This window comes from Acomys russatus, chromosome 29 (assembly GCF_903995435.1).
Source record: "Acomys russatus chromosome 29, mAcoRus1.1, whole genome shotgun sequence".
Taxonomy (NCBI): Eukaryota; Metazoa; Chordata; class Mammalia; order Rodentia; family Muridae; genus Acomys; species Acomys russatus.
Genome location: NC_067165.1, coordinates 27,882,528 through 27,902,300, shown reverse-complemented (window position 1 = coordinate 27,902,300; position 19,773 = coordinate 27,882,528). Strand labels below are relative to the sequence as shown.

Genomic DNA, 19,773 nt, shown 5'->3' with positions numbered 1-19,773 from the left:
ACCATCTCCTGTAACTGCAGCTCCAGGGATCTGTAGATGAGGCTGATCCTCCTCTTTTCCCTCCCGAATAGTAGAGACCAGGTGTAAAGTCACCATACGGGGCTCGTTGTCAGTTTGATGTGTAGTTCTGGCTGGCCTGGTACTTGCTATGTAGCCCAGTGTTGCTTCAAACTCATGACAAGTCTCCTGCCGTAGCCTCCTGAGAGCTGGTATTACAGGAGAGTACCACCAGGCGGGCTTAACTGAGTGATCTAGGTGTCAAGACTTTGTTGGATTAGGTTTTGTTTTGTTTCATTGGGACAAAAGTCAGTGTGTTTAAAAGTTTGTTCTTTTTTAATTGGCTCTAGATTTTTTTTCGGGGGCTGGAGAGATGGCTCAGTGGTTAGGAGCACTGACTGATCTTCCAGAAGCCCCGAGTTCAATTCCCAGCAACCACATCGTGGCTCACAACCAACTATAATGTGATCTGATGCATACTGTATACATAACAAATAAATCTTTTTTTAAAAAAAATAGATATTTTTTTCATAAATATATTCTGAACAGTCTTCCCCATCCCTCCCAGATTCTCCACACTTCTGACCTACTGAAGCCATACCTTTTATTTCTCTCCTTTGAATACAAATAGGAGGGGGGTTATAAGGACCAGACTGGGAGAAGAGGGAGGGGCCTGGGATCAGGCTGTAAAGTGATCAAATAAAAATAAAAAAAAAAAAAAAAACCAACCCAAGTGTGGTGGCATTTAGCTGGCAGAGCTCTGTGTTAGAGGACACCAACAGAGCAGAGTTCTAGGACAGCCAGGGATACACAGACAGACCCTGTGTTGGCTCAGCGGTTAAGGGCACTGACTGCTTTTCCAGAAGTTCTAAGTTCAATTCCCAGCAACTACGTGGTGGTTCACTACCATCTCTAATGTGACCTGATGTGCACTGTGTACATAATAAATAAATAAATAAATAAATAAATAAATAATAACTCTTAAAAAAAAAAAGAAAAACGAAAACTAAAAACTAAACTAAATAAAAAGTAAAAAAGTGAGCAAACCTGAATAGGAAAGTCAAAGAACTTTTATAATTCAATCTGATGGACTAATGCTATCTCTTGGGATGGAATCCAGGGTTTTCTACTTGCTTGGAAGCGTTCCATCAACTGAGTTGTACATTCTGTCCTTTTATACTTATTTATTTTTATTTTTGGACTGGGGATTTAATTTGGGGACCCATACAATGCTACATCACCTGATTTCCCCCCGGACCTTTTTCTTTTTAAAATTTAAAAACTTAAAAAAAAAAAAAGATCTTACTTGTTCACTGAAAGATAACCTTGAAGTAATTCTGTAGCCCAGACAAGCCCTCAGCATCCAACCCTCTACCCTCGCTGAAGTTACAGGGGGTTGTGATCGGCCCAATGTGGGTGCTGGGAATTGAACCTGGGTCGTCCACAAGAGCAGCAAGTGCTCTTAACAACTTAACCCAATCTCCAGCTCCATCTGGTATTTGTTTGTTTGTTTGTTTGGTTGGTTGGTGGGTTGGTTTATGGAGACAGGGTTTCTCTGTGTAACCCTGGCTGTGATAGTACTAGCTCCATAGACCAGGAGGGCCTTGAACTCACAGAGATCTGTCTCTCAAGTTCTGTAATTCTACTTTTATTTTTGTATTTTTGTTTTCACATGTATTCTTTCTCAAGAGCACACATGTGTTAGAGAAAGAGTCTTTTATTTAGAGAAAAAGACGGAAATGTTGCAGGATATTCAATCACACTGTGAACCCCAAGATTGTGTACTAGAAAAACCTAGTTGTGGTGTGGCTTAGCCCTAGCACACAAATTTAATCAAAGAGCTTTTCTTTGTTGTTGTTTTTGTCCTTTCTTTTCTTTCTTTTTAAATTATTATTATTGTTATTGTTATTGTTATTATTATTATTAGTTTTTTAGTTTTTTGAGACAGGGTTTCTCTTTGTAGCTTGGCTGTCCTGGGCTCACTTTTTAGACCAGGCTGGCCTCGAACTCACAGCGATCTGCTAGCCTCTCCCTCTCTGAGCACACCACAACATCTGGCTTTTTGTTTGATTTTAGAGACAGGGCTTCTCTGTGTAATCCTGTCAGGGAGAACAGACATAAGACATCTTGGGCTGTGCTTTTAGCTCAGCTGGTAGAGCGCTTGTCTCATGGACAGAAAGCCTGAGTTCCATCCTCAGCAGTGCACGAGCCAGCCCTAGTGACACAGTTCCTGGCATGACATTGCACTGGGTGAGAGTGAAATTAGACTGATCTACATGACTTGTCCTCAGGAGGCCAACATATTTTTTATAATTCTTCTTTAAAAAATAGATTCGGGGGGAGGCTACTACCGCTGCTAATATGGAGACTCGTTCTTAGTGCTCGAATGACCTAACCTGAAACTGAAGAAGCCGCCCTGGGTCCACATGCTGTCAGCCATGATGGTGTACACCATGGTGGTGGTGTCTTACTTCCTCATTACCAGAGGAATAATCTAAGTGTTGGCTTAGTGACCTGTAAACATGAGCATCAGAGACCAGTAGCTTTCTTGGCATACAGAGTAAATGGACAGTATATTATGGACGGACTTGGCGTCTAGCTTTCTGTTTACAATAGGAGGTTTAGGTTTCATAATCCTGGACCAATCCAACGCACCAAATATTCCCAAAGTCAATAGGTTTCTTCTTCTTCTCATTGGCTTTGTCTGTGTCCTACTGAGTTTCCTAATGGCTAGAGTCTTCGTGAGAAGGAACTTGCCGGGCTACCTGATGGGCTAGCGTCTCTTGAGAAGAAAGCAGTGGATCCTGGATCTACTCCCGTTAATAAAGCTTTGAAGGCTGACCCACTCCCTTGTGCAGTGTGGAAAAGAATAAAGAGCAGGGCTGGAGGGATGGCTCAGTGGTTAAGAGCAGTGGCTACTCTTCCAGAGGTCCTGAGTTCACTTCCCAGCAACCACATGGTGGCTCACAACCATCTATGATGAGATCTGGTGCTCTCTTCTGGTGTGCAGGTGTACATGAAGGCTGGATACCATATACATAATAAATAAATATTAAAAAAAAGAAAAGAATGAAGAGCAGTGTAAAAGCAGCATTGAGAGACACCTTAGCAAGCATATTAAAGCCAAGACTGGAAATTCACAGTATCAGACAAGTTCACTACAGTATTTTTCCTGATGACCTATTCCAATGTACCAGCTATGTTCAGTGGCATTTTCTTCTTAGTTTTTTATTTCTTAAAGTGTACTCCACTTCTAAAACTTTGGGATTGAATAAAATGATTGTTTTTTACAGCCCCACCCCCCAAAATTATTTGGGCGCACACCTTTAATCCCAGCACTCGGGAGGCAGAGGCAGAGGCAGACGGATCTCTGTGAGTTCGAGGCCAGCCTGGTCCACAAAGCTAGCCAGGACAGCCAAGGCTATACAGAGAAACTCTGTCTCAAAAAACAAAACAAAACAAAAACCCAACAACAAAAAAATTATAGTCCAGGCAGTAGCACACACCTTTAATCCCAGCACTGGAGAGTGTATGGGGTGTATGTGAAATTGTGAGGGGAGGGGGGGCAAAGGACAACTTTTTGGAGTCAGTTCTACACATTGAACTCAGGTCCTCAGGCTGAGGTGGCAACAACCAACTCGCAGGCCGCTCTTCTCCCTCCTTCCTCCACCACAAAGATCTGACAGCTGTGTACACCTTGCCTCTAACCTTCCTTGGCTTTTATCTGCTTGTTGTTTGTGTTTGTTTTGTTTTGATTCAGGGTCTTGCTTTGTAGCCCAGCTGGCCTTCCGGACTCTGAGCTCCTTCTCAGCCTCAGTCTTTGTGTGCCACACTCTCTACTCCATGTTTGGAAGCAAAGCTTAGGTCAGCAAGTATTTTCTCAAAAGGAATCAGATGATACGTACTGCAGACTATCCTGACGTTGCCACTGGAGGCTTCTGCTGCGAGGACTCTCTTCTGCTCTCAGTAGGAAAGCAGGCACACAGCACAAACAACTGGGGGTGGCGGGAGAACTGCAGTGCCTAACGTACGAAAGCAGATCCTGCATTAACCAATGGCCGCGGCTTGCTAACCTTGCCCTGCACAAATCTTTCTTCTCCAATCTTTCTTTCTTTCCTTTTTTTTTTTTTTTTTAGTTTTTTGAGACAGGGTTTCTCTGTGTGGCCTTGGCTGTCCTGGACTCATTGTAGACCAAACTGGCCTCGAACTCACAGCAGTCTGCCAGCCTCTGCCTCCAGAGTGCTGGGATTAAAGGTGTGTGCCACCATGCCCGGCCCTTCTCCAATCTTTCGTGCTTCCATTACCCTGTTTTTTCTTGAAGTTTGCTCCCACTAGAGCCCGAGCACCCGGAGGGCAAGTGTGTCTCTCTGAACCGAGCAAAGCTGAACTGACGAATACTTTGAACATTTCTGGAAGAACGACACAGAAGACTGGGATCCTACTGCGACAGGAGATGCAAACTCTGGTCCTCCTAATCGATCATATGATCCAGACTATATATAAAATGACTCCACTAGGCTCTTCTAAAATGTCTGATTTCAGTCAGCATGCGAAAAGATTCAAGTATCTGGGCCAGGTGTGGTGGCGCAGGACTCGAATCCCAGTACTCAGGAGAATCTTTGTTGAGTCTGAGGCCAGCCTGGTCTTTATAGAGTGTTCCAGGCCAGGCTCAAAACAAACAAACAAACAAACAAACAAAAAGATTCACTGGGAACTTATCTCCAAGATGGCAGCCCCAATGACCCTTACTCCTGTGGGCACATCTCCCCCAGACCAGGTAAGACCGTGGGGACAAACCTGAGTAACACATGAGGCGAGCCATAAGATAGTCTGCAGCCTCCCCACTGCTTGTTCAAGGATATCGCTATGTTCCCTCTATCAAAAACTAGCTTGCTTTGGAAAACAAGGTTGGCCTCCCATTGTACCATTGGGAATGGATTGGTTTTTCTGTTTTGTTTGCATTGGGTCCTGTTTCTTCAGTTAATCCTTTGGATGGCTCTGCCCACCAAGACTTTGCCTGTAACCTTGTGGTTTGAATGTGAAACATACCAAAAGCTTGTGGTGAAGGCTTGGTCCTCAGTATGGCAGGACTCAGAAGCGGGGCCTTGGGACCAATGTAGTCAGGAGGGCTCTAATACAAGATCTGGCTGAGAAGCCTTAGAAAACGGGCCTTGTAGGAGAAGTGGGTCATGGGAGGTTGTCCTCCCTCCTTACCTCTGTGCTGCGCTTCTAGAGACAGGTTCTTATGTATCCCAGCTGGCCTTGAACTCACTATGTTGCTGGGGATGACCTTGAGCTCCCGATCTGAGGGTGTCCTGCATATGAGGGAAACCTCCTACAGCTGAATTACAGCCCAGTGCTAGAGGTGTCCCCTGGAGAGCCAATGATGTTCTCAGTCTTCTGTTTTTTTCTGTTTCCCTGTCTCCTGGGTGCTGCATGCAGCTCCGATCCATGATACTCTGCCTTGGCTGCGCTAGAAACAAAGGAGCCAATGACCATGGACTGGTAGCTCTGAAGCCAGGGGCTAAAATAAACCCTTCTTCTTTTCAAACTCTTTTCTTTGGTGTTTGTCACGTGGACAAACAGCTCAGAAACCTCATGAAAAAGTCTGAGCCTCACTAGCGCCAACCCTTGACTCAGAAACTGCGTGAGATAGGTTTTTGTTTTTGTTTTTGTTTTTGGAGACAAGGTTTCTTTGTGTAACCTTGGCTGTCTTGGAACTGTCTTTTTTTTTTTAAGATTTAAAAAAAATTATTATTATGTATACAGTGCTGAAGAGGGCATCAGATCACATTATAGATGGTTGTGAGCCACCATGTGGTTGCTGGGAGTTGAACTCATGACCTCTGGAAAAGCAGTCAGTGCTCTTAACCTCTGAGCCATCTCTCAAGCCCCTGGAACTGTCTTTATAGGCCAGCCTGACCTTGTACTCACAGAGATCAGCCTGCCTCTGTCTCCCTGAGTGAGATAGGTTTTAAGTTGCTAAATTTGTGGACATTTTTTGTTATTGCTTTTGTTTTGTTTTTCGAGACAGGGTTTCTCCATGTAGCCCTGGCTGTCCTGGAACTCACTTTATAGACCAGGCTGTTCTGGAACTCACTTTGTAGACCAGGCTGTCCTGGAACTCACTTTATAGACTAGGCTGGCCTGGAACTCACTTTGTAGACCAGACTGGCCTGGATCTCACTTTATAGACCAGGCTGGCCTGGAACTCACAGAGATCCACCTGCCTCTACCTCTCAAGTGCTTGGATTAAAGATGTGCTCCACCACCCTGCAGGGAAAGTTCTCCACACCCCCCACCCTAGGCCCCCACCCCTCCCCCAATCTCAGGTCTCCTAGGCTAGTTTGTTATATCACTGAGAAGGATCTTGAACTTACTAACACTCGTGTCTCCACCTCCTGAGTGCTGCGATTACAGGCATTTGCCACTCCACCAAGTTGTATGTGACTCTGGAGCAACACTCAACTTTAATCCCAGCACCCAGGAGGTAGAGGCAGGAGGATCTCTGGGAGTTCAAGGCCAGCCTGTTCTATAAATTGAGTGCTAGGACAGCCAGAACTATGTAGAGAGTCCATGCTTCAAAAAACCAAGACCATGCTGGAGAGATGGCTCAGCGGTTAAGAGCACTGGCTGCTCTTCCAGGTCCTGAGTTCAATTCCCAGCACCCACATGGCAGCTCACAACTGTCTGTAACTACAGGTCCAGAAGATCTAGCACCCTCTCACAGACATACATGCAGGCAAGACATGAATGCAAAACCAACCAAACAAACAAACAAACCCCAAAACAAACCAACCAAAAAGCCTGAATCTTCCCAGGAATCACTAGACACAAAAGCAGCATGTGAGGTAGAGTGTAGGCTCCTATGGAAAGGATTTTTGTTCCTGTTTGTTATATAGTCTAGGCTGGCCTCGAACTCACAATCATCCTTTCTCCGTGTCTCAAGCTCTGAATGTCAGGCAGATGCTACCATTGCAGAGCTCCGTTCTATATTGTTTCATATGGCTTCTGTGCTTGTTAGTGTTTGTCAACTTGATACTAGCTAGAGTCATCCAGAAAGAGGGAACCCCGTCTTAGAAGATGCATCCGTTAGATTGGCCTGTAGGCAAGTCCACGGGGCATTTTCTCCATAAGTAGTTGTTATGGGTGGGTCCAGCCCACTGTGAGAGCTGCCACACCGGGAAAGGTGGTCCCAAGTTGAATAAGAAAGATAGCTGAGCCGGGCGTGGTGGCACACGCCTGTAACCCCAGCACTCGGGAGGCAGGAGGCAGAGGCAGGAGGATCTCTGTAAGTTCGAGGCCAGCCTGGTTTACAAAGTGAGTCCAGGACAGCCAGGGCTACACAGAGAAACCCTGTCTGGAAACAAAACAAAACAAACAAAAACAAACAAGCAAAACGAAAAACAAGGTGGATGGCTCCTGAGGAACACACAGACACAGACACTCACACACACAGCTGTCGTGGTGGCACATGCCTATAATGCCAGGACATGTGGGGACAGCAGGAGGAAATTGAATGTAGAGTCACTGTTGCCCACATAGCCAAAAGGAGGCTGGAGGCTGGGAAGATAGCATAGAGAGCTGTTGGCTAGGTGTAGGAATATGGGTTTACCCACAAGTGAAAGCCAAGCATGGTGGTCATGCCTGCTCGTAATTGCAGGGCAGGGGCCATAGAGACACATAGATTCTTGGAGCTCATTGGTGAGTCAGCTTGGCCTCAGGCCACAGTGAGGCCTTTCTCTAAAATCAGGGCATTTAGCCGGGCGGTGGTGGCACACACCTTTAAGCCCATTACTTAGGAGGCAGGAGGATCTATGTGACTCTTTTTTGTTTTTGGTTTGGTTTGGTTTGGTTTTTCGAGACAGGGTCTCTCTGTGTTAGCCTTGGCTATTCTGGACTTGCTTTGTAGACCTCGAACTCACAGCAATCCACCTGCCTCTGCCTCCCAAGTATTGGGATTAAAGGTGTGTGCCACCATGCCAGGCTGGATCTATGTGACTTTGAGGCCAGCCTGGTCTACAGAGAGTTTGAGGACAGCCAGAGCTACACAGAGAAACTCTGTTTCAAAACAGAACAAAACCAAGATGGGTGGCTTCTGAGGAATGTTACCTGAAGCTGACCTCTGACCTCCACCTGCCTCCTCACACATGCACATCCAACAACATCGTATGAACTTGAACAGACATACACTTCCTTTTTTTTTTTTTTTTAAATGGAATGCCATTTCACTAAATACTGCAGCTTTGGGGGTTCTTTGACTTATTAAACTAAACAAAGGCAGGGCTGAACTGGAGAGATGGCTCAAAGGTTAAGAGCACCACTGCCTCTTGTTCTTCCAAAGATCCTTAGTTCAATTCCCAGCAACCACGTGGTGGCTCATGACCATCTATAATGAGATCTGGTGCCCTCTTCACTTCTGGTGTGCTAGGCTTGAACTTAGGGCAAGCCTCCTGCTTCGGCCCGAAAATAGTTTCTTTTGGGCTTGTTCCACTTCCAATTTGCAGCTGGAGGACACAGGATGTGCATACTTGCACAAGACACTTACAGATGATGCAACCCCATTCCTAATGAACCACCAATCCAAAGCCACCAGGGCTAGGTGCTCCCCGGAGTGAGAGTCCCACTCAGGACTTTTAGAAGCTCAAGTGCCCACCGATGATCTGGACGATTCATGATAGAGTGGTAAAGCAGGAAGCAAAATGTCCCGGGACGGCACAGCACAGCACACTGAGAAATGGCTTTGTTCAAAGTGCCACGACTATGGTATTGACAAGCCAAGGAAACAGCAGGGTTTTTGTTTTGGTTTGGTTTTGTAGAGAGGGCCCAGGCAGAGCCTCAAACTGTGAAGCCGAGACCTTGATCTTCCCATTTCTACCTCTGAGTGCTGAGGTCACAGCCTGTACCAACATACTGGGTTTCTACGGTGCTGGGATGGAGCCCAGAGCTTCACAGATGCTAGACAGGCACACTCCCTACTGAACTACATGGCCCCGCCATGGAGGAAAAGCCTTGCATTATGTTAGTGTGCAAATCTATAAGGAGACAGTGAGCTATTTTCACAAGAAAAATCCGAGGAAGGCATTCTGGTATTGGAGAACTCAGCAAAGCAATCCATTCTGAGCCAAAGGCGGCTGCTTTATTCAAGTTACATAAGATACATACCAACCAAAAGAGGCCAGAGCGTCACTGAGTTAGCAATGACCGGAAGTAGACTCTGTTGTTTTCCCCTGTATTTCTACTTCCTACTTCAGTGGCTTCAGACTAATGCAGACACATGTGTCCATATCAAGGTCAAAGGTATGAAACACCCATCCTCCACAGGCAGCCTTTCTGACTGGGCGGTAACCTTTTCGGGTCACACAGAATTGTCATAAACCAGGAACAAAATTGAATCTATCTTAAATTGCCAAAATATAACAATAACATGGAATATAGGTTCTGGTCCAAAAGGGAACACAGGGCTGGCAAGATGGCTCAGCAGGTGAGGTTGCTTGCTGCCAAGCCTGACAACCTGAGTTCAAGCCTTGGGACCAACACGATTGGAGGCACAGACTGAGTCCACAAAGCAGTCCTCTAACCTCCACATGTGCTCGTGCCACAGACACATACAAGCTTAATACAATTTGTTGTTTGGGTGTTTTTGTTTTTTTTTCCAAGACAGGGCTTCTCTATGATAGCCTTGGCTGTCCTGGACTTGCTTTGTAGACCAGGCTGGCCTCGAACTCACAATGATCCACCTGCCCCTGCCTCCTGAGTGCTGGGGTTACAGGTGTGTGTCACCAGGCCCAGCTATTTTTTGTTTTTTTTGAGATAGGGCGTCTTTGTGTAGCACAGGATATCTTAGAGCTCCCCTTATAGACCAGGCTGGCCTAAAACTCTGCTTCCCAATGCTGGGATTAAAGACATGCGTCACCACCACCCAGAAAGCTCGTTCTTGAAGGAGTTTTTGTGTTCAAATATTTTATTTGTTTATTTATTTTTGAGACGTAGCCTAGGCTAGCCTCAAGTTTGTGGTTATCCTCCTAGCTCGGCTTCCTGAGTCCTGGGACCACAAGTGTGCCACCACAGCAGCTACATTTTATACTTAGATCACGTGTAGCCAAAAATGGAAAACCCACAGTGCTAGCCATGGGTCATACAGGGGGTTTTGTTGTTGTTATTGGTTGGTTGGTTGGTTGGTTTTTCGAGACAGGGTTTCTCTGTATAGCCTTGAATGTAGACTCTCTTTTGTAGACCAGGCTGGCCTGGAACTCACAGCGATCCGCCTGCCTCTGCCTCCGGAGTGCTGTGATGAAAGGTGTGCGCCACCACCTCCCGGTTTGTTTGTTTGTTTTTTGAGACAGGATTTCTCTGTATAGCCTTGGCTGTCCTGGATTTGCTTTGTAGATCAAGCTGGCCTGAAACTCACATTGATCCACCTGCCTCTGCCTCCCTGAGTGCTAGGATTACAAGTGTGTGCCACCACGCCCAGCTTGGATCATACAGTTTTGAAGAGGAGTTGTTTGTTTTTCACTTTTGTTGTTGTTGTTGTTGTTTTGGGACAGGGTTTCTCTGTGTAGCCTTGGCTGTTCTGGACTGAAGAGGAGGTTTAGAACATCAGAGGAGAGACAGGTGGATCACTGTGAGTTCGAGGCCAGCCTGGTCTACACAAAGAGGCCCTGTCTTGAAAAACAAAACAAACATACACACAAAAAAAGAACATCAGAGGAGCCATGGAATATTCTTGTTTGGGCTTGTGCTCTCACCATGGATACACTATGAGATCTGAGCTGACTTTTTTTTTTTGTTTGTTTGTTTGTTTTTCAAGACAGGGTTTCCCTGTGTAGCCCTGGCTGTCCTGGACTGGCTTTGTAGACCAGGCTGGCCTCGATCTCATAGTAATCTGCCTGCCTCTGCCTCCTGAGTGCTGGGATTAAAGGACTGCAGCACCACGCCCAGCTTTTTCTTTATTTTTCTCGAGACAGGGTTTCTCTGTGTAGCCTTGGCTGTCCTGAACCCGATTTGTAGACCAGACTGGCCTCGAACTCACAGAGATCCGCCTGCCTCTGTCTCCCAAGTGCTGGGATTAAAGGCATGTTCCACCACACCCGGCTAAGGCAAAATTTTTATAAGAAAAACATAACCAGCTAGCAACCAGGTAGCCATGTGGGAAGAAAGGGGGAGGGCAGCATTACCTCATTTTGATTAGCAGCTAAACATAAGAATAATTGATTTTGTCCCAAGCACAGTGCATCTAGGTGGCTAGACAAAGCGTTTGAAGCTGATTGGATGGGATGTAGACTTGGGAACTCTCCAGCTCCCCACCATTCAGGGAGAAAGGAACATAGCAGGGTCTTATGGCTTTATTTAAATAGAACATTAATTCAAGTACAATGTTCAGCAAGTATTGAATTGTAAGTAAAAGGTTGTTCAAGCTCCCAGGCAGGTGGAGGCTGAGAACCGGAACTTAATTTTCCTTATGAATCAAAATGGAAACTTAGAGGCAAAAATGGCTTTCAGTATCTTAAAAGCGGCTGCAGGTGTGAACAGGGAAGCCACAGTTATGCTAGGAACTAAAGTAGGTCTCAGCTGAGGGGCTATGGAGTTTAAACATGTTAAGCGGCTTACAGCATCAGTTCCCACCCATTCATGTGGCTGTGGAACAAACACAGGAGAAGCATAGCTAAGCCATAAAGGAACTTGCTGCCAAGCCGCACCACCCCAGTCCACCCGTCCCAGAGGCCCACATGGAGGAAAGCAAGAACCAGCTCCCACACACTGTTCTCTGATTTCCGTATGTTTTCTGTGTCACGAGCATGTTGTTTTTAAACAAAATCTCAAACGTTCGGTTTTACCATGAAAGACTGAAGAGCAAGGCAGGCGTGGTGGCTCACACCTTCAATCCCACTACTTGGAAAGGAAGGAGCAGGTGGATCGCTGTGAGTTCGAGGCCAGCCTGGTGTACAAAGTGAGTCCAAGACAGCCAAGGCTACACAGAGAGACCCTGTCTTGAAAAATCACACACACACACACACACACACACACACACACACACACACACACACAAAGACTAAAGAGCAAAGTTGAGTGTGGTGGCACACGCCTTTAATCCCAGTACTCAAGGAGGAAGAGGCAAGTAAATCTCTGTGAATTCGAGGCCCACCTGGTCTATAAAGCAAGTCCAGGACAACCAAGCCTACACAGAGAGACCTTGTCTTGAAAAACCAAACCAGGCTGGAGAGATGGCTCAGAGGTTAAGAGCACTGACTGCTCTTTCAGAGGTCCTGAGTTCAATTCCCAGCAGCCACATGGTGGCTCGCAACCATCTATGATGTGATCTGATGTCCTCTTCTGGCCTGTAGGTGTACATGCAAGTAGAGCATTGTATACATAATAATAAATAAATAAATCTTAAAAAAAGAAAACCAAACCAACCAATTCAACCAACAAACAAAAAAGCCAGGCCATGGTTTTACACACCTTTAATCCAAGACTCTAGAGGCAGAGGCAGGTATATCTCTGTGAGTTCAACGTCAGCATGGTCTATAAAGTGATTCCAGGAAAGCCAAAACTACACAAAGAAATTCTGTCTCAAAAAAAAACAAGAAAAAAAGGGCTGAAGAGATGGTTTAGTGGTTAGGAGCACTGTCTGATCTCCCAGAGGTCCCAAGTTCAATTCCCAGCAACCACATGGTGACTCACAACTATCTATAATGAGATCTGGTGCCCTCTTCTGGCATGTAGGTGTACATGATAGAGCACTTTGTAAATCTGAGAGCAGCCTAGTCTACCTAGTCCAACCTGTTCTATAAAGCGAGTCCAGAACAGCCTAGACTACAAAGAGAAACCCTGTCTTGAAAAACCAAAAGCACTGTCTTAAAAACACTTCCAATTGGGGCTGGAGGGGTGCCTCAGCAGTTAAGAGCACTGACTGCTCTTCTGGAGGACCCGGGTTCAATTCCCAGCACCCACATGGCAGCTCACAACTGTCTATAACTCCAAGATCTGATTCTCACAAAGACATACATGCAGGCAAAACACCAATGCACATTAAAAAAAAAAAAAAAAAAAAAAACACCTCAAATTGAATGTCCCTTCTTTCTACGTCCTGTAGTTCCTCTATACTTCCTCTACATTTCATCTCACTCTCTATGGTTTTTTTCCTGTGTTCACTCCCTGTCAAATGGTTGCTTGTTTATAGAAAGCTTTTTTATTAAAGGTGTGTGCTAGGACTAAGCCACACCACAACTAGAAGATTTTTCCAGTACACAATCTTGGGGTTCACAGTGTGATCAAATATCCTGCAACATTTCATTCTTTTTCTCTAAATTAAAGACTCCCTAACACATGTGTGATCTTGAGAGAGAATAAATGTAAAAAATAAAAGCTGAATCCCAGCACTTGGGAGGCAGAGGTAGGTGGATCTCTGTGAGTTCAAGGCTAGTCTGGTCTACAGAGCTAGTTCTAACACAGTCAGGGCTACACAGAGAAACCCTGTCTCCAAAAACCCAAATACCATAAAACAAAAAACAAATAAATAAGTAAATGAACAAACAAATGTTAGCTGGAGCTGGAGATCGGGTTCACGCCCACATTGGGCGGATCACAGCCCCCTGTCACTTCAGGTTCAGGGGGGTCAGTGCTCTCTTCTAACATTTGCAGGCATGTTACACATATGCACATAGTCACCCGTGGACATAAACATACACATCACAGAATGGAAACATTCAAAACAACAGGTAAGTGTTGGTGGCAATATGGAAAACTGGTGGTGTGAATGGAAAATGCTGTGGTGTTTTGGAGCTGGGGAGACAGCTCAGTGAGTAAAGGGGTTGCTGGGCCAACAAGACGGCCCGAGCTTGGATGCCAAGCAGCCACAGAAAAAGCTGGGACCACAGGGCTGGGGCCGGATACAAGTGCATCTAGCATTCACAGGCCAAAGAGAATAGTCAAAATGGCAGCATCTGGGTTAGTGAGAGGTCCTGTCTCAAAGAAAAGGTGGAGCCGGGTGTGGTGGCACACGCCTTTAATACCAGCACTCGGAAGGCAGAGGCCGGCAGATTGCTGTGAGTTCGAGGCCATCCTGGTCTATAAAGCCAGCCAAGAAGAAACCTTGTCTCGAAAAACTAAAAAAATTTTTTAAAAAGATAAAATGTTGTTAACAAGGCATGGCAGTGCACATCCTGCAGGCGTGAGAGTAAAGAGTTCAAGATCGCTCTCACTACACAGTGTGTTAGAAGCCAACTTGGACTACTTGTGACCCTGCCTCAAAACAACAAAATTCTTTTTTTTTTTTTTTTTTTTTTTTTTTGTTTGTTTTTTTGTTTTTTTTTTTTTTGTTTTTCGAGACAGGGTTTCTCTGTGTAGCCTTGGCCATCATGGACTCGCTTTGTAGACCAGGCTGGCCTCGAACTCACAGCGATCCGCCTGCCTCTGCCTCCCGAGTGCTGGGATTAAAGGCGTGCGCCACCACGCCCGGCTTAAAACAACAAAATTCTAAAAGAAAAAAAGATATATATAAGCCTGGCTATTTGAGAAGCAGCAATAGGATGATCAAAAGTTTAAGGTTGAATTGGGCACAGTGGCACACACCTCTAATCCAAGCACTAGGGGAGGCAGAGGCAGGCATATTTCTGAGTTCGAGGCCAGCCTGGTCTACAAAGCAAGTCCAGGGCAGCCAGGGCCACACAGAGAAACCCTGTCTTGGAAAAACAATAACAACAAAAGTTTAGGGTCATTCTCAGCAACATAGGAGGTTTGAGGCCAGTGTGGAATATATGAAACCTTGATTCAAAAGAAAACAGAATTTGGTATTTGGGCTGGGTGGTTGTGGCACATGCCTTTAATTTCAGCACTCAGGAGGCAGAGGCAGACAGATCGCTGTGAGTTCCAGGCCAGCCTGGTCTACAAAAGGAATCTAGGACAGCCAAGGCTACACAGAGAAACCAAGAAACCTTGCCTCAAAAATAACTAAATAAATAATTAAATGAAACAAAGTATATAAGGCCCTACTTAAGGTTTGTAGAAAATGCAAGCAAAAAGACATTAAATAACTTAAGCAAATTCATACTAGTATTAAGCAGAATAGCTAAGACTCAAATAAAATTTTGAATCCAAAAATCTTTAGCTGGGCAGTAGTGGCACACACCTTTAATCCCAGTGCTTTGGACTTTGGAGGCAGAGACAGTTAGACCTCTGTGAGTTCAAGGCCGACTTGCTCTACAAAGCAAGTCCAGAACAGCCAGGACTACAACTACAAGAGAATACCTGTCTCGAAAAACCAAAAAAAAAAAAAAAAAAAAAAAAAGACTTGCCTACGGGCAGGATGTAGCATTCCAGAGGCAGAGGAAAGAGGATATTTGAGTTCCAGGCCAGCCTGATTTACAGAGCAGGATCCAGTATAACTGGGATTACAGAGAAACCCTGTCTAGGAAAAAAAAAAAACAAAACTTGCCTGAATTACAGAGTGAACTCAAGGCCAGGCTAGATAGGTTATCAAGACACTATCTCAAAATAAAGACATGAGGCCACAGGTAGTGGGACATGCCTTTAATCACAGCACTCTGGAGGAGGAGGCAGGTGGATCATCTGCCGTCCAGCCCTACCTGCTCCACATATCCAGCCAGGGCAGGGCCACTCAGAAAGACCTTGTCTCAGAGAAGAGTTAGGGGTGGAGATGGGGCCTTGGAATGAAGTTGTGGAGTGCTTGACATGCCTGAGACCCTCAGCTGTATCCCCAGTGTCACTTAAACCAGGCATGGTAGGTAGAGACACGAGATCAGACGTTCAAGGCCATCCTCAGCTACAAGGGGAGTTCAAGGCCATCCTGGAGTATGTGAGACCTTCTCGCCAAATTAATTATTTAATTGTGTTGTTTGGTTGGTTGGTTTGGTTTTGGATTTTCTTTTTCTTTTTTCTTTTTGGTTTTTTTTTTTTTTTTTTTTTTTTTTTTTTTTTTGGTTTTTCGAGACAGGGTTTCTCTGTGTAGCCTTGGCCATCCTGGACTCACTTTGTAGACCAGGCTGGCCTCGAACTCACAGCGATCCGCCCGCCTCTGCCTCCCGAGTGCTGGGATTAAAGGCGTGCGCCACCACGCCCGGCTCTTTTTGGTTTTTCGATGCAAGGTTTCTTTGTGTAGCCTTGGCTGTCCTGGACTCACTTTGTAGACCAGGCCAGCCTCGAACTCACACGATCCACCTGCCTCTGCCTCCTGAGTGCTGGGATTAAAGGTGTGCACCACCACCGCCCGGCTACAACATTTTATCTTACTTTAACTTTCTTTTAAATGCATATATACTATTTGTTACAGAAAAACACTTCCACAGGCAGATCTGAACTTGAGAGCAACCTGGTCTACAGAGTGAGTTCTAGGACAGCCAAAGTTACAAAGAGAAACCCTTCCTCTGAAAAACAAAACAAAAACAGAAGGGGGAAAAAAAAGAAGAAGAAAGAAAAGCCCTCCAGATTAATTTCTTCTTAGATCTACCTGAGGGACAGCCATGCAGCCAGTCTTTTTTTTTGTTTGTTTGTTTGTTTTGTTGTTGTTGTTGTTGTTTTTGTTTCTCGAGACAGAGTTTTTCTGTGTAGCTTTGGCTGCCCTGGACTAACTTTGTAGACCAGGCTGACCTCAAACTCACAGCGATCCTCCTGCCTCTGCCTCCTGAGTGCTGGGATTAAAGGCATGCACCACCACCACCTGGCTCATGCAGCCAGTCTTGATGTGTTGGCCTCAGATGAACGTCCTAGATGTTGTCCAGCCACTGTGAGCTATAGTGCTCAGCTACTCCGGATTTTCACAATGCTTGTTGTCTAGACCCCTGGCTCTGTTTTCCATCCTTTTTAGTGTTCTATCTGTCTGAGAAGCAGTCAAAGTTCTAATTGGCATGGACTCTGCATAATAGTGACCACACTTTCTGCTCATCTTTAGTGTCAGCTCTCCAGAACAGCACAGAGCACATCATTGTCTCACATGTTGTTGTTGTTTTTCGAGACAGGGTTTTTCTGTGTAGCCTTAACTGTCCTAGACTCACTTTGTAGACCAGGCTGGCCTCGAACTCACAGAGATCCTCCAGCCTCTGCCTCCACCACCCCTGGCTTGTCCCACATCCTTTATGGCAGCGATGACAGGCTGTTTTGTTGTTGTTGCTCGTGGATGTTGGTGTGGAGGACTAGCAAAACAATCAGCCTGCACTGATCTCGGTAACTACTTGAGTCCTGAAGTGCTGCGATTAAAGGCTATGAAAGCAGGAGGCTTAGTGTCGGAAATCCCAGGGCTCCTAAAGGGAGATAGGGAGTGCAAGCAGAAGAATCTTGACAACCTCGGGCCAGCCATCTAAAGCTTCTGCTACTCTCCCAGAAGACCCGAGTTAGGTTCCTGGCACCCACAATGGATGGCTCATAAATGTCTGATGCTCTATCTCCAGGGGACCCTCACCTGGCTTCTGTGGGCACCTGTACACACACATGAATAAAAATAAAAATCTTTAAAAAAAGAAAGAAAGAAAGAAAGAAAGAAAGAAAGAAAACACTGAAGCCAGGCAACAGCAGCGCACGCCTTTAATCCCAGCATTTGGGAGGCAGAGGCAGGTGGATCTCTGTGAGTTTGAGGCCAGCCTGGTCTACAAAGACCCACAACACCGAGACCCTGTTTCAAATAAGGCTGAAGACAAGGATTGCTATCGGAGACTGTCCTCTGACATCCACAGGTACACGATGGCACATGTGCACCCACCCTCATACACACACAGAAAAATAACCCCTAAGCCAAGCATGGTGGCTCGGGCCTGCAGTCGTGGGACTTGGAAAACCAGGGAGTCATGAGTTCAAGGCTATCCTGGGATACAAGAACCTCTGTCTTCCAAAGCTAAATCAAGCCAAAACAAAACAGAAAACTCCTGTTTTCTGTGAGCTCTTTCAGCAGGTGTAAGGTCCTCCTAGGTTACAGTGTAAAACTGAAGCAATTCTGAGCTGCAGGAGACTGCTTCAAAGAACCAAACAAGTAAAGTGAACAAATTAAAAAAAAAAAAAAAAAAAAAGAGCCGAGCAAGGTGGTGCACGCCTTTAATCCCAGCACTCGGGAGGCAGAGGCAGGTGGATCCCTATGAGTTCAAGGCCAGCCTGGTCTACAAAGTGAGTCCAGGACAGCCAAAGCTACACAGAGAGACCCTGTCTTGAAAAACCTAAAAAGAAAGAAAGAAAGAAAGAAAGAAAGAAAGAAAGAAAGAAATTAGAAATTAAAGGAATGAAAAAGAAGAATTTAAAAACAAAGGAAAAAGTTTTTGCTTCCTGCCCCCCCCAACAGGTTCTCCACTCTGTATCCCAGACAGGCCTAGAATTTACTCTGTACACCAGGGTGGTCTTGAACTTTTGCCAGTCTTCATACTTCAGCTTCCCTGCTGTGATTACAGGTGTCAACCACCAAAGGAGAGCTTTCTGTGTGTTACTTATGTGTTATTTATCTATACAGATGTGTGTGTGTGTGTGTGTGTGTGTGTGTGCATCTGTATGTAACCTTAGTGCTGGCGGGTGGGGGTGGGAAACACAGAGACAGGCAGAGATCCCTGGCGCTCTCTGGCCAGCAAGTCCAGCTAATTGGTGGGCTCCAAGGTCCATTTGAGACCCTGTCTCAAAACAAAACAAAGCCGGGCGTGGTGGTGCAGGCCTTTAATCCCAGCACTCGGGAGGCAGAGAGTTCGAGCCTAGCCTGGTCTACAAAGTGAGTCCAGATCAGTCAAGGCCACACAAAGAAACCCTGTCTCGAAAAACCTACACAACAAAAAAGAATCCTTGGCACTCCTCCCATGAACTTCCATGCTCAGAGACATATACACTCACAGTATGTATAAGCGTTCTGGGTCAGGGAAGAGGTTCAGGAGGTAAAAGCGTCAGAAGACCCGAGTCTAGCTCCCAGGACCCATGAAAAAATGCTGAGCATGTGCCTGTAACCCTAGCACTGCTGAACAGAGACAGCTGGATCCCGGGAACACACTGGCTAGTCAACATAGCCAAAGGGATGCCCTCCAGGTTCAGTGAGGAGAGAGACGGCTGGAGAGATAGCTTAGCAGCTCTTCCAGGGGACCTTTGACTGGATCCCAGCACCTACTGCAGGAGGCTCAAAGCCACTGTAACTCTAGCTCCAGGGTATCTGACACCCTCCCCTGCTCTCCTTGGGCACCCGCAGACACCAGACACACTCACAAATAATAATCTTCAGCTTTAGCGGAGCGTGGTGGTGCACGCCTTTAATCCCAGCACTCAGGAGTCAGAGGCAGGCACATTGCTGTGAGTTCGAGGCCAGCCTGGTTACAGAGCAAGTCCAGGACAGCCAAGGCTACGCAGAGAGACCCTGTCTTGAAAAACCAAAACAGGGGCTGGAGAGGTGGCTCAGAGGTTAAGGGCACTAACTGCTCTTCTAGAGGTCCTGAGTTCAATTCCCAGCAACCACATGGTGGCTCACAACCATCTATACTGTGATCTGATACCCTCTTCTTCAGGTGTGCATGCAGGCAGAGCACTGTATACATAATAATAAATAAATCTTTAAAACAACAACAACGAAAACCTCATGTAGATTCCGTGCAGTCTTTACTCACTCCCTTATGTTTAGCTTTTAACTCTTTTCTGTTACACTGTTCCCAGTATGCTTTTGTTTACATATGTACTTTTAATTACTCAAAATTAAATTTTAAATTAAGACATATTGCCAGGCGTGGTGGCACACGCCTTTAATCCCAGCACTCGGGAGGCAGAGGCAGGCGGATCTCTGTGAGTTTGAGGTCAGCCTGGTCTACAAAG

At 45.8% G+C, this 19,773-nt stretch overlaps 1 protein-coding gene across 1 annotated transcript in view; it reads left to right on the top strand.

Moving 5' to 3' along the window:
* LOC127211241 (oligosaccharyltransferase complex subunit OSTC) overlaps positions 1 to 2,774 on the top strand; it is a 17,465-nt gene extending 14,691 nt beyond the window's left edge. Inside the window, 3 exon segments of the mRNA XM_051171066.1 lie at positions 2,365 to 2,490; positions 2,493 to 2,584; positions 2,586 to 2,774. Coding sequence (XP_051027023.1) covers positions 2,365 to 2,490; positions 2,493 to 2,584; positions 2,586 to 2,774 — 407 coding nt within the window.
* The last annotated feature ends 16,999 nt before the right edge of the window (positions 2,775 to 19,773 follow it).